At 40.2% G+C, this 16,112-nt stretch overlaps 1 protein-coding gene across 1 annotated transcript in view; it reads right to left on the reverse strand.

Moving 5' to 3' along the window:
* grid2ipb (glutamate receptor, ionotropic, delta 2 (Grid2) interacting protein, b) overlaps window positions 1–16,112 on the reverse strand; it is a 49,199-nt gene that overhangs the window by 30,019 nt on the left and 3,068 nt on the right. Inside the window, 3 exon segments of the mRNA XM_065949988.1 lie at window positions 13,844–13,998; window positions 14,672–15,001; window positions 15,100–15,353. Of these exon segments, the coding sequence (XP_065806060.1) occupies window positions 13,844–13,998; window positions 14,672–15,001; window positions 15,100–15,345 (731 nt within the window). The 5' untranslated portion in view covers window positions 15,346–15,353.

Consider the following 16,112-nt stretch of genomic DNA (forward strand, 5'->3'; position numbering starts at 1 on the left):
TAAGAGGCGACTTCTTTCCCCAGAGACAAAGAAAAGAAAGACAATTTTAAATGGAGGTCAGGAAGAAAAGATCTTTTATCCAAGAAGCAGACACAGTGAGGAAATCTCGACATCACCCGCAGCTCGCTGGAGTCTCAATGCTGCAGCGTGAGGTACCAGAGCTCGAATACAGCTAGAGGAAAAAAAGGTGTGGGAGTGAGTAAGCATGGGATTTCTCTACTCCCTTCTCTCTCTCTCTTTTTTCTATGTAAATTATCTCACTCTCACTCTCACTTTCACTCTCACTCCCCTACACTTCCGTTCCACGCCTCACCTCTCTATGTCAACCTGACAGCGTGAGCACCGAGCGGAAAGCTGTCATCTTGTAATTGACCTCGGGTCTCGCCAAATTCACCATTCTTTCTAGAGAAAATCAAGCTATGACTAATTAAAAGCTATTAATGCCTAATTAACCTGATCAGAACTGTAGGCGGGAAAGATTAAACTAAATAATTAATTTTTATTCAAATTGAGAAGCCAGTATTCTTCCAAATGCTCGAGTCATTATTAAAATGCTCAGCTGATTCATACTTCAATAAATACTGACTACAAACAGGAGAAAGAATATCACAAACACCACACTAGGAGATCCATCCTCATTTATTTCCTTCAAGGTTAAATTCAAAGATTAAGTTTTGCATTATTTCAACTAGATGCAACTAGATTCAATCTGAGATTAGGCGCTGCCTGCCCTTCTTGCCCAGAGTTAGAAGAGAAGATCGATACCTCATTCATGTCTTTGTGGTAATTATGTAGTCATTCTCTACAGCTCATTAGTGACCATTCACATCTTGTTTGTTTCATTTGTAAACAAGCTGAAGAATGCTGGCTAGCCAGGCAGATGCTAGCTAACATTGAGGAAACCAAAGCAACCACTGTTTTTATACAACAATAGAAGCCAAACTTCAGTATTTACCTCACTCTAAACCAGTACCCCTCAAAGTATGGGCCGTGTCCCTGGGGGTGGGTGCAGAGACATTACTATTGGGGCATGTGTGCGCAGTGCTTCCACCTAGGGCTGCCACCCAGGTATATTTCCCACCATATGATCAGCATTTAAGACCAGAGAACTAGTAGGTCTTGAGATCTGATACCTGAAAACTACAAAACACACTAAAACATACATTTTGTGGCATTATACCCAGAAAAGGTCAAAGGGGGTAAATATGTTAACTGTACATGTTGATATAATACATGTTGGCTGTGTACACACAACAGTGCAGACTTTGAGAACAAAACAAATGAGTCTTCCCCCACACACAGGGACAACAGAAACAACATTTCATTCAAGTTCTGCTGGCAGGAGACAAAGCAAACACCCACACATCCATGCTTGAACCGTTTTATACTGTGAGGATGCCGTACCCCTCCAACTGCACTCTTTGTTTGTTCTCAGGCCTGGGCTTAAAGGACACGTTCACCTGTTTTTATAGTTGGCAAGGAAACTGATGTACCTGGATTTCTTTGAAATTTGTTTTGTCAGTGTCTAAACAGAAAATATCAGAATTTAGAAAAGAAAAATGCTTATATGATTCTTGGGTATAAAGTTAACTCTATTCTGGGAAATGTAAAAAAGAAAACATACATCTTAATTTTCCTATCACAGACTTAAGACAGACAGTTTGTGCATATAGGGGAAGCTGGTTTTTCAGTTAAAAAAGATTAAATTAAGATTCTGCAAGAAAAATGGGGCTACCGCAAGCAGTCTGTTAGCATAGCTTTAGCTTAGCATAGCCTAAATAGAAGAATCAACCAGCTAATTTAGCTAGCTTAGCCCTGTCCAGAGCTAGCTACATTAAAATTAGTTGCGTGTAGTCTGGTTATGTAATCTAAGGGCGCACTCACACTGGCAAAGTCCAGTTTGTGCTTAAACACAGTACAACTTTGCTAGTGTGAGTGCGCCAATAGACCCAGGCCAGCCTTTCTATGTCTTTATGCTAAGCTCACAACTCAGACTGCTTCTATATCATAATAGTCTGGCAACTAAATAAGATAAGATTCTGTGAAAATTTAAAAAAAAAAAATCAGCTACCTAATGTGGCCTGTTAGCATATCTTCCCATAGGCTACATGTATCTATTTCAAGTGGCCTGTAAGCATAGCATAGCATAGCCTAAAGAGAGGAATATTCTAGCTTAAAGCAAAGAGTTCCTTGTACTTTGGGCTGTGAAATCTGGATAGAGATAGGCAGGCTTTTCTGAGTTTAATGCTATGCTATGCTAACAAAATCCTGTACGCTTCTTATTATGATAGTTTGACTGTTTAGTTAGATGAGACTCTGCAAAAAAAATGCAGCTACCTCAAGCAGCCTGTTAGCGTAATCTAACTAACTTTAAAGAGAGAAAATACAAGCTAGCCTATTGCTGCAGAGTTCGCTCTCTAGCAAAGAGTTGCTAGTAGTCTGGTTTGGGACACTCTGGATAGAGCCAGGCTAGCTTTTTTTGAGGTTCATGCTAAGCCAAGATAACTCTGGCTGCTCCTTATTATAATAGTTTGATAGCTTAGTTAAATCAGATTTAGCCTGTGAGTGAACACTAGCATAGCCCAACGAGAAGAAACACACAGCTAACAGTAGCTAAGCACTTCTGAGTCCTTATGCTAATTTCAAACAGTTTATTTTAGTCAGCTGATCAAGCCCCAGAAGTGAGAACAGACCAAAATAACTGCATTTTAGAGGATTTAAAGCAAAAAATGTGGCCAAGCCAAGGTTACTATGGCAGCCTTTACCCAGGCCCCGCAAATGAAAATTAACTATTAACTAAATCTGGAAAAATTAAAAATGTTTTGCCAATTGTTCTTTTCAATTCTTTTCAAAATGTTGTTGTCAATCTAATTACCAGACCTAAGTGAAACAATTTTGAGACTGCACTTGTTCAATTGGATAGAAAGAACCCAAGTCCCAGCTCATATATCAAGCCAGTGTGAAGATAATTATTTTCTGTTTCATAAATCCCAGTGGTTTTAAAATCAAACTAGCACAAACAACTATTTTCAATTCCACCTCCAGCAGTCTGTTGTGTTGAGACTTTGCTGATTCGCTGTTGATCTGCTGATCAGATGAATCAGCCACAAGCAGACTGAGTCTCTGAAAAACAAAATAAAAAAAAAACAGTACCTGCGGAGTAATTAGCAAACAAACTAGCTGATGGTGACAAGATAACAGCTACCACTGTAACACTGTACATGTCCACGAGATGCTAATTAAGCCGCATGAGCACAACTTTGACGGCTAAATAAAGTAATTAGGGCACTTTGATTGTAAAGAGGGAAGGAGAGAGGGGGAGGAAAAACTAACTTCACAGCTAATGTCAGCCTTGTTCATTTCATTATGCAGAGATATCAACGCTCTTTGTTTAATGGTATTCAGGTAAACACAGAAGACCTCCAGCCCCGTGCTGTTCCTGCACAAAGTCAATAATGAAGGCTCATTTACATGTGGAACATAAAGGTCTCAGATTCTGGAACTATCTGCTCTCTATAAGAAGAGAGTGCAGCTGTTCAGTCTTTAATATGTGTACAGATCGGCCTACAAGCCAGACCAGTTCAGACTTTTGAGGCTAGAAGTATAGCACTTTACCGGTACATCATAAAATGCATATTTATACAATAATTTCTTTTTTTTTTTTTTTTTGGTGGGGGGTTATAAAAGATTGCTGAACATATATGTTTGAGTGGAATATTTCACAGTTTGATCAGGAAGCAAAACTTTTCTTGATGGATCATTGCCATTATTAGACTTAATTATAAATGATTTCATGTTATTACAATCAGTCAGCATGTTGCTTTATATTCAGTGTGATATTGACTGACAATATTGTTAATCCTCATCACTAATGTTCTATTATTTCATACTTTATTTCCTTGTCTTTCACTCTGTTTTCAATATGTTGGCAACTCAACTCCTTGACTGATAAAGATACTACCCAAACATTAGACATGATATTCAGACATGAAGGAAGAACTCAAATCTTGCTGCTGTAGAAGCAGAAACTAACACTGCACTGTTGAGATGAAACATGTCAACACTACCATAAACTGAAGGCGGTCAGACACAGAGGACACAGATGTAACAAAATGCCCAAATGACTTCTTTAAAAGTAAAGTATTCCAATTTTCAAACATAAAGAAACAACACACTGGTTTTTAAATATTTGACCCGCTATGTGGGGTCGCATGGAATTCAAATGGAGTCGCCTGAAATATGTTTTCATGGATCAATAAAAAAATATCTTGTATATTAAAATATAGTGAACATAGGCTACTGTGGTCCATTGTCATCCATTGTGCAGAAATGTCATCTCAGCCTTTCTTCCTCTGTCCACAATAATATACATGAAAAATGCCTAAATGTGGTCTAAAATCATGTTTACTTGCACACAGTAAAAAGAAGAAAATGTTACATGATTGAAAACTGATTTGAGAATAAAGTGTTTTGGATGTCGCCAGCGTTTTGTGAAGTCAAAGCGGGGTCACGAGCCAAAAAAAAGGTTGTGAACCACATGTGCTACTCTCTTCAGAGGAGCTGTCCAGTCAGCACCACAACAACACGGGACAAAAAGCAGCATGCAGCAGCCAATTATTTCTGACATGTTTCCCTCACATGCTGCTTGAATAATGTATTTTTTTGTTGTACCGCTGATGGCTCACAGCAGGTTTGGTGTAGTGCAATGTGATTAAAGGAGCCAATTATCTAGAAGAAGGGAGATCTACCAAGTTTATCCATTAACCTCAATGTAGTTGTCACAAAAAGTACCACCGCTCCTGTGAAGATGTCTTCTGAGAGTCTGGAGAGGAGCTTTTAAAAGTTTTGGGGAAAAAAACAACCCCGATGATGTCAAAATGATGTCATAGGGGTTTGTCTGGATTTTAGCTTGAGTTATTTTGTTTTTATTTTGTTTCATTTGGATAAGGTTTAGGAAAGTCTCTCTTGTAAACTGGGTGTATGAAGGCTTCATGTGACAATATCTCAGTCTCTGCTGCTCTGATGTTGGCTTGTTTTTAATTTGGTACCTTGATCTGCCTTGAGGTGTCTTGCGGATGTGCTTTGACTCAACTGCAACCCTATTTTTAGGGGATGTTTGGAAAGTTTAAAGCCTTTTTTTTCACAACAATAATCTAGTCATAGGTAAATCAAAGTTGAAGAAACTGATTTTCTATCACTCACATCCTACAGTTACACACCATTTGATTAACATATCCTCACATATTGACTCCCTCTAGTGGTGAAAATGCACAACTGCAGTTTCATCTCTTCCATCCATGTTCAGCATAAAACACTATTCTAGCCATCAAGTTAAGCACTTTTGAAAGGTAGTGAAATTTAAGGAGGAGGTACTCACATTTGATTTCAAACGATAGTTTTGACAAAAAAGTTCACAATTTGTTTTTTACTGATTCAGTATTCTGCACTCTATCGATATGGTCGGTCTGTATCTCCTCTTTTCTAAACAAATGTGTTCAGTTAAAGATAAAGGCTCCTCATCCTGCTGTCACTCTCTCTGCAGATTGTGATGGAGTTTGGTGTGCACATGTAAATGACTGCAGTCTGAGACAGTGTTGCCTGAGCACAGACTACTGGTTACATTAAAAAAGACTCCTGGGATATAAATAAATGTTCTATAGTGAGGTAGGTGTAGCAACCCACACACTCCCTCTCTGCTGGCGATCCACATTTCCTGCTATTTGTCATCTATTCATATCACAGTACTAATACCTCCCTCTCTTGCATATATATATACTGTACATACACACAGTATGTAGTTAAAGGATGTGGATGTTTGTGTATCGCTGCTGCTCTTGTATAAATCCAGACATTTCTTTGCTTTATAATGCACAGCCAACCCATCTGTTGAAACAGCCACCTCATCGCATGAAAAAAGTTTTTCCGCGTCGACTCTTTGAAACTAAGTGAGTGCTCTGATTTGACCTCATTTATACGGAACAGAGATCTATAATTATCTGATGGAGAGTTGCGGAGGAGGGCGCAAGCAGGGAGGAAGGGACGGATTTCTCAAAAGGGAGAAGTGACGAGCAGAAAACTACAATGAGGAGACCTCATTTCATTTCATTTCAAGTGTCCGGATGTAGCTCAAACACAGGCGAGTGAGAATCTTCGGTTCGATCGGTTTTGTCCGTCTTTTCTTCATCACGGACAAAAAAAAAAAAAAAAAAAAAACTCAAACGCAATGGATGTCACACATTAAAGAGAAAAGCGAGTGGAAGTCAAAGATCATTCTATCGTTTCAAATCCAATATGAGCTGGTTTGTTTCCAGGAACTGGCTGAAAGTGGAAGATTAAAAATGATGCGGTAGGAAAAAGTTAAGCCGTATCTGATCCACTGAGCAAACAATAAAGGTTAAAGAGGTAAAGTTAACATGTGATCATAGTATGTTCATGAACAGAATGCTGATACAAAATAAACAATAAAACATGTGTAGAAAAAAACTTCAGCGGAAAGGAAAAAAAAGGCTTGAACCTCTGATGATCGGTTACATAACAGAGTTCTTGTTTAAAGAATAACTGCAGAATATAATCTGAAGATACTAACATCTATCACAATGTGATGTAATTACACAGTATCCCTCTTCACATTTCATTTACTCAATGATCCTTAATTCTTTTTATGTTCTCTGCTTCAGGTGTAACTGTACGAGAAGATGCTTCTGAAGTTTAATTGTATGAAAGAACCTCTTCATGTTTTTTTATTACAAACTGTCAAAAAACTCCTCCTCTGTTCTTTCCTGTAGGATGTTAAAGACTGAGATCCAGCAGGTCTGCTGTCTGCTCTGTGAGGGTACAGACTATATACATGAAGCAGAAGACAGCACGGTGACATCGCCATGAGGTTATGGACTATCTTCTTTGGAGCTAGAATTGAGGCTGCACAATATTGGCTGACATTATGATATCCTTTTTTTCTCTAATTACACGACTGATTAAGCAGACACTTTTATCCAAATTGACAGAACATCAGAGAGTAAGTAGAAGGATCTAGAGGGGAGGAGGTAAGAGCAAACAGACAGCTTTAAATCTGATCGGACACACACAGGTGCTGACAGACAGTGCACAGAGGAAGAGCACTTAAAAAGAATAAAACATGAAAGTTAAAATATTGTCATCAAGAACAACATCGAGAGCTGTTCTTGAGAGTTCTAATCAGCATCAAAACCATCCTTCATATCGTCATAATCATCGTCATTATTAACATTATTAAGAGCAAAATGTGTTCATGAAAAAGCTGGGTCTTAAGTTTTTTTCTTAAAGGTGCAAAAGGACAGATTGAATGGAGTATGGTGGTTCGTTCCAGCACCAGGGTGCGACAGAGGACAAGAGTCTAGTTAGAGACTTATGGCCTATGGGAGGGAGTGTAGACCTGGATGTGATACATATTACCAAATGAAAAAGTATAGAAATAACACAGATAAATGCAGTATTTTTATGTACACATACATACTTAGCAGTCATATTTGTTTAAATATGGGATTATGGTCACTTTCTGCTCACAAGACGAGTGGAGCGACGCGTTTCTTAAGGCTTTATCCAAAAACATGTGTCCTCATGTTACTTATGTCATCAACTCATGTTCAAATCTGTATTACATACTCCCTCCGACGTCATGACAATAACTTTTTGAAATGAAAGCCCAGAGTCTGGTGTTTTTAGGGGACTTATACATCACTACACCGTGCACCTGAGCAGCAAGTGTTCCCACTTAAAGCAAACATTGGTGGCATGTCAGAGCCTTTAACAGCCTGCATATATGACCACCACCATCATCATCATCATAAATCATCATCAGGTGAAGGGCTGTAATAATGATATGTCAAACAGATTGTTCTTGGAGAATAAGAATATGAGAAGGAAAACTGGCAAGCTTTCATGAAGCATTAGGCAACAGAAAGGAGAATGATGTGTTTCAGGTCATATGTGTGACATCTCACGCCCTGTAAGTGACTATGCACATGCACAGTTTGTATCTGCGATGGTTAAACGATATATAGTTCAGCCCCTGTGGATACACAGTGTTAAAAACTGGTATGGATACTGATTCACAGTTTGTGTTTGTGCCTTGTAGATCACAGCTACTGTAGCCAGGCACAAAAGTAAAGTCTGCTTCATCATGAAACAGCACCATCATTCATCATCATCAACCTTTATTTAAGTTCTCGGAGAGATCATTGAGGGCGACCCTCATTTACAATGATGCTGAGAAAACATACATAAATGATAAACAACGAGAAATGAGATAAAGCTACCACAGAAAATAAAATCAGTAAAAGAGCAATAAGAACAGTAAAATATATACACTAAAATAATTTAAAAGCTTGAAATTACTACAGTGATAAGTCAGTAATTAAAATCAAATAAAACAGTTACAGTCAGGTATTGGGCAGTTAAAAATAATATTTCTAAAGTGTCCAAAAGGGATAAAAGTGCTCAAATTCAGGTCCTGCTGTAAAATATTCCAGGAGTTTGCAGCACTAACACTAAAAGCAGTTTTCCCCAGATCAGTCCTGGCATGAAGAACCTGGAGAACCAGCCTCTCTCTCTCTCGAGCGGGTTAAAAATGGACCGGGGTTCAGATCTAATTGCCTAAAAGTGTACAACAGGATTGGCAGCATTAACTCAAATGTTTACTGAGTAAATACATTCATTGAAAAGTCGGGCCATTTTCTTGTAGACTCAGGTACAATCAGACTGATGGTGGCGCTGGATGAAAAGTCATCATCATGACTGACCATCATAATAGTGACTCAATCAATCCTGATGCGGGCATGATCGTGACAATCCAGGAGAAAACTTTCCTCCAAAGATGAGTAAAAAGTGTATATTGATGGAACATGTTTGTTGAAATGAAATAACCATATGAATGAAGCAACTCTTTGAAAAAAAAAAAATGTATAAAAAAAGAAAAAAGTGTATAATGACGGGGAGAGTAAACTCCAAACTATTTATGTTTACGACTGGCTTGTAGAGCTGCTAATTCACCTCTTCCCATTAGACAGCATGCATTAATGTTTCTCATACTGGAGCAGCTCAGCGCCCTGCAGCCACTGACTCTTGCTGTTCACACTAAACCCCATCTTTGTCAGCATGAAAAGAAAGCTTTGTGCCCAGCATGCACTGGGGGAGCTGATTAATGTAAAACTTGTGGATTATTTAGACCCGGGATGATCAACTACTTATTTTCATTCAAAGCATTTATATCACAGGTATTAAAACATGGACATAAAAAAAGGATTGGCTTACTTGTTAGAGCTGTGTGCATTTGAGTCTGTTTTCTGCAAAGCTTTAAAAGTAGAGCTCTGTTGGCACAAATCTTAATGACCATAATGCACTATCAGACATAAATCACAGAGACACTAAGCACGCCCGCTCATCGCACTGACTCCACTGAATACGGGCAGATCAGGTTTGAAATGAATATTTATGTAATCCAAAAAAAATAAAAAATAAAGATCAACATGCAGCTGCAACATCAGTACACAGATACACACACACACTCGAACACGTGGCAAGAGATTACATCCGTCAATCAGAGCATCACTCATCCTAATGACTTCAGTCCCTCCAGAGACAACAAAAACAATTGTGTTTCTTTTGTGTTGCTGACTGTGTTACAACCAGCTGCATCGCATCAAACTACAAACACACACTGTTGACGGTTGATTTGAGTGAATTAATTATGGATTCAATCTCGGAAAAAAACGCCTTGAAGAAAGCTAAGAAAACAAACCAGGGAATAACGGATTTAGACGCAAGAAAAAGGCAAATATCAAACATCTACAGGAGCAAACATCTTGAGCTGTATTCAGTATGAAATATTCACTCACCTATCACTTTGCATACACAATTACACTGATGCCACCTTGTGCAAACAGTGCAGACCAAGAGATGGTTTCATCAAATTTAAGCAAGAAACGACAACAGATTGGAAAAGAATGGAAAACGACACTCACCCCAGACAGTTCATCGTCTCAGCTGTCACCCATCGCTCAGAAATCAAACCTTAGCTCGAAGTTGCATCATGACACCCCTGCTGCTACTCTGAGGGAAATGAAATATATGGAGGAACCTTGGTGCATGCAGGAGGCTGTCTTTACCAAAATGTCAAGGGAAAACGGTCACCACACAGAAAGAGAGAGAGAGAGAGAGAGAGTTGGGAACAGCCCGAGCTCTGAGCAGAATAATGAGAAGAAAATCCATCAGAGCCAAACACAAAACCCCCTTCAGAGAGAGAGAGTGAGAGAGAGAGGGGGGGGGGGGAGAGAGAGGTAAGAGAGTTGGGAGACGGGTGGGGGGATGGAAAAACAATGGAGGAATGGCATAAAGGTCGTTATTGGTGCTCGTGCAAATAGGAGTGCACTTCATGATACAAATACCAACGAGGAGTTCTCAGGTGTTTGAATTATTCATGACCTGTTTAAGGCAGAGATAAAAACTCCCAAAACCTCAACACTGATTTCATACAGCTGGAGACCCCTCTACAAAACGAAAGCATTCGATACGATACGATGCTACTAGATACAATACAAAACTATCAAAAAGATACAATACAATATAATACAATACATTACTACTTGAAACAATACGATAAAAAAAAGTTTCGATGGGGCGCTGGTGGCACAGTGGTTAGTGCTCCATGTGTGGAGGCTGTAGTCCTCCAAGAGGGCGGCCCAGGTTTGAATCCAGCCTGTGGCTCCTTTCCTACATGTCATTCCCTACTCTCTCTCTTTCCCTGAGTTCCGACTCTATTCACTTTCTTATCTCTCCATTGAAGGCACAAAAAGCCCCAAAAAAATCTAAAAAAGAAAAAGAAAAAAAGTTTAAAATATATAAGCCAATATGCTATTATACAAAAAGATAAGAAAATGTACAATATTAAATTATACAATATGATGTGATATAATAAAACACCGTATGATAGGATCAAATAAGATACGATAGTGATAAGGTACGTGTGATACAATGAGAGGCACAAGGTCCACTGTAACACTTATATCACAATACAACAATTCTGCATCAAATTGATGAATTGCAAAACATATACATAATAATAAAAATACATCGGAATATTTCATTAACTGAAGATTTTAAAAAAAATGAACCTAAAAAAATAAAATGCAGGATTCATGTATTCATTCAGTCATCCTGCTTCATCTTTTAACTTCATTTCACAGCTCTCTGACATCATCCCACTGTCTACTTCTTCTTTGGCTGATAAGCTTCTGTTCAAGTTTCCCTCATTCATTGTGTCATAAGAAGCAGCGTATGGGGTCATGAAGAAGAGGGCCATTTCTTTTCCCTAGATATTTGGAACCATCACACGAGTACAGGACTACAATACATTGCGGAATGTCTCCCCTTGTATTATAACACTAAAAAAAATAGTGTAGAAGTGCAAGGGAGCCAGCATAGTGAGGGATTCAAAAGATTTGATTGGCTGTACTTGTGGAAGAAGAAGTGCAATCTGTGGGCTAACTCTCAGGGGATTTGGAGAAAAGGCAGGAGTGCCGGTCATTCTGGCACAAACTCTGGCTACCTGAGTTCTCACTTTTAGTCATCTGGCGTTACTCCATTCCTCTAGCTCTATTTTTTTCTCTCCTCTTTCTATTTTGGAAGGGCCTGTGGTTGTAGAGCAAGCATGGCAACCGGTATTAAATTATGTTTCCATGAAGCGAGCACTCAACTAAATCTGTCCGTGGCTCCTCATCACACACACCTCCATGCTGTGTACCAATCCATGCTGCCAATCCTCATTTACCACTTAAAAAAAACTCTAAACTGGGGGGGGGCAACTCCGTGTCAGTTTAGTCCCCCAGTTTCACTAACACTGATGACACTTTAAGCGACTTTGGAGGGTCAGTGTGGATTTACCTCAGGCAGCAGATGGGGCCCCCCTAAACATGCAGTATAGCTGTGGAATGACTGGCAGCCAATGGAGCCCCCCCCTCTAATCCAAAACCTGTTTGTTCAGTCATTATGCATTTTAATCCTTAAAGATTATTTGACTTTTCACTGGGGATGTGTGTCAGAAACAAAACCATGACTTGCAGTAAAATGGAATGACAGGGGAAGCTTTGCAGTGTTTCAAATTGAAATCCTGACTGTCTTGATTTTTATGTCCTCAGATTAGAGCCTGGTAAATGGGAAGGGTTTACATTGTTACTAAGATTTTTGCTTTTGCTACTTTCTATTCTTATTTCACCAGGAATATTCCCATTAAGACACAACATCTGTCTACAAGGGAATCCAGGCAAAAAGCAGGAACATGAAATTCTACACAAAGAACGGACCAATAAGAATCTGAGATTACATCAGACAATAAATGTGTAGCATTCAGCAGTAAGACATGTACACACACTGGACAAATGATCCTTTATCCTGCCAATAAACTGCTCTCGTTTAAGGTCACCCTGTAGCTCAGACCCAGGTGATGGCGCTAAAACAATACAATCACTTTAAACAAAGACAGGACAGTTCTTGGAAGGACATACAAGATGTGTCCATGAGACCAAAATGGGTTACAGCCTCTTAGAGTTTTAGGAGCCAGTAGAGAACATAACGGACATTTTGTCAGCAAAGAATGAAAGAAAACATGGAGAGAAACAAAGGAGGAGACATATCTTCAACCAAGATATCTTTTCCAAGACATAACATGTTCCTCATAGTGATTTACACTTTACAAAATTTTTACAAAGATTTTCGGGTTGAGCCGTATGCCTGAACGCAAACATCCATATTTAGAAAGTGGAATGTGGTAAGTGGAGTCATATGATTCTCAAGTGTGTCACAGTTGAGTTTCTAATGTCATCAGCTGTTTCTAACCATGTTCCAATGTGTGTTAAAGGCTTTATATGTGATTTTTCACACTTAAATGTAATAGAAATCAAGTATATCCTCTGAAAATAACTCTGTGAGTCATGACTGTCTACAATGGGTGTAACACCCGAGTCCCACTGTCTGTGATGTTTTCTGAGTTTTCAGAGTCTTATCTTCAGTTTGTTTACATCGCCAGGACAGCCGGCTGACTCCTCCCCTCGTGTATAAAAGTTGTTTAATTGAAGGACTAGAGAAAAGAAGAATAACATACTGTACTCACTGCTTAACTGTGTTTCTAGATCACGCTCATTTCAGGTAAATTTACATGCAGTGTGAAGATACGAGCATAATAAAGATCGCTAGCAATAGCATGCTAACACAACAATGCACCACAAGTTGTTTTGGTTTCATGCTGGTGCTCAAGGGCGACATCTGCTGGATCAAAAAATCACATATAAAGCCTTTAATAAGCAATACATGCCCGGTGACGGCATCTTTTTGAGACAAAAGCTCACCCATCTCTCGCTTCCTGTGACTTGAACAACACTAACTGTAGTTGTGCTGCAGGTGTAGACAATTAGAGTAAACAATCTGCGGCACTTTCGCCCCACAGCAGTTACCAGCTAGGGGATGAAACGCTGCCAATAACATACAAATCAGTCAAAAGCGGCCTGGAGTAATTTGATGTCAGCCTTTGGCAATCAGCGTTGATTATCTTTCCGAGTAGTTTCTGCAACAGCAGTTTTTTAAATGTCGATGTCAAGACATTTATTTGTATGTTTAAGTCATGTTTCAGTAGTTCATGTGAATGGATTTGGTCTAATATGTGAATGCAAGAGGTAAAGTACAATGCATGCTCATTTTAATTTATGTCCCTTTCAGCCCGCTATAGGCCAGACTTGATGATGTTTCCATGCACAGATCCTCTCTCTACCAGCAGTTCATTCCTTATTGTAACTGGAGATGAAGGCGGTGCTCTTACCTGATGTTAGAGATGAGCTGTCGATGTTCATCAGTGGTGAGTATGTCAGGCAGGACCGAGGCCAACCACTCCACTCTCTTCTCGGCAGCGTACTGCTTCAGCACGGCAAAGAGTTTCTCTTTCACTTCAGGTTCATCGCCGAGAATCTGGTCGACCTGACGGAGAGCGGGACATGATGTAAGAGCGAGGAGCAGTTTAAGACAAAGTAATCCTGCCACCTACCTTGAACAAGTAAGAAAAACTTGAAAATCCTTTTAGAACAACCAAACGTTTCCATCTTTGGTAGAAACGTTTTTTAGACATATCATATAAATTATAACAAAAATAAATTTGTTGAAGAAAATATGTTTTTAGGACATTGAAACTCTAAAATAAGACCGAAAATCTCTAACTAGCCTCGTCTCCTCGTGGAACGAATTACAAAACTCCATTCGATCGACAGAGTCCCGGTGCACCTTTAAGAGAAAGCTGAAGACCCAGCTCTTTCATGAACACCTACGCATTGAATGGTTTTGATGATGATGATGGCTTTGTTTGAGAACGACGATATTTCGGATGGTTTTGATGCTGATTTTGAACTTCCAAGAACAGCTGTCGATGTTTTTGCTCTGCCTCTGTGCACAGTCAGCATCTGTATCTGATTAGACTTAAAGATGTTTGTTTGCACTTACTGATGTTGTTTCCTCCTTTCTGGAGCCTTGCTTGTGTTACTTACTCTCCGATGTACGTCGCTTTGGATAAAAGCGTCTGCTGACTGAATTGTAGAATTGTAGCTGAATAAATTAACCGTTCCTGTTTTATTAAACAATTGTAGATCTCCATATTTACCTTCCTGTTGAACTCCAGAGCTTTGTGTTTACGGTCCAGTCTCGCCCCGTCCCCTCCCATCTGACCGTCCTCTATGCTGATGCTGTGTTTCTGCCTCTGGCCGAGGCACAGCACCCCCAGGCGGAGCGTCCTCCCCTGAGAGGCCTTGATCAGCGCCGCGGCCGTCTCGTGCTGCCTGACCGGGATGCCGTTGACCTCCATGACATAATCCCCGGCTCTCAGACCCGCGCGGCCGGCTGGAGAGCAAGGCGAGCAGTCCTCCACCAGCAGGGGGCAGTCTCCCACGATGGTGAAACCGAAACGACCGTCCGGACCTGGAATAATGTCCATCTGTAACGCAAAAAAAAAAAAAAAAATTAATGAACTCCACAGGCATTTATTAAGCGACGCACACATGACTGCTGGGTAGGATTCCAAAGCTGCGAGACCTGCTGTATGCGGGATACAACTCCAATACTAGGTGGGATGTTCTTCTGAGTCTGAGCGATGGCCATGACAGCTTGGGGACCCAGGGTAGAAACATTATGTCCCTCGATCTCCAGAACCTGGTCCCCAGCCTGTAACCCTGCAAGGTTGGCGCTGCTGCCTTCCTCCACCGAGAGGATGTAGCTCGGTCCAGACCCGCCCAGCTGGAAGCCGAACTCCTCGGGCCAACCCTGGTTGGAAGACGGCATGCTGAGGACTAAAGGAGAGAAAGAAGAAAAGAAGAGCTACATGTGAGGGTGGATGACAAGTCCTTCACTGTAAACAGAATGTTTTCATGCTTATGTCCCTTTAGGCCGTTCTTATTCACCCTCTGAAACCATGAGTTTTGCCTTGTTGAAAAGCAACATTAAAAAAAAGAGAAAAAAGCATTATCCTGGCAAGTCTGAGACTCGTAAATTTCACTTACCCACTGAGGCCAATGCGTTCAACGACATTGCAAAAAAACACCGGCGGATCAAATTATCCTCTGCAAGCTCAAATGATAAGCAGCCGTTCCCCGTTCTCTCCTCCGTCTCATCCGCTCTCTCCCGTGTCTCAGGTTGTACTATCCAGTGCGACTCTGTAACCCTCTACCCTGATCCATGTCACCCTGTCAGGTCCCTGACCTGGTTCACAAACTCCAGCGCAGCCAATCAAATTAAGGCGTTGCAGAGATTGTGACCTTAATTAGCTTGAGAGGCAAAAAGGTCCCTTCAGCTTCTTTTTTTTTTGACTCATTGCACATGCAGGCGCATCCTGTTGAATGGTGGTTATGTAACAAAGTGACAGAGCACACCACTGACTACACTTCAGCTACAAAATGACATCAAACAAACCACCAAATAAGGTGCAAATACAGAGGCGGTAGAGGAAGTTGAGGGCCAAAGTTTGGACAGAAATATTCAAGCGAATGATATAATCCACATGTGACAGTTTTCAAAAACATCTCCACTCTGACTAACACAGATTTACATAA

Source organism: Labrus bergylta, chromosome 21 (assembly GCF_963930695.1).
Source record: "Labrus bergylta chromosome 21, fLabBer1.1, whole genome shotgun sequence".
NCBI classification, from domain to species: Eukaryota; Metazoa; Chordata; class Actinopteri; order Labriformes; family Labridae; genus Labrus; species Labrus bergylta.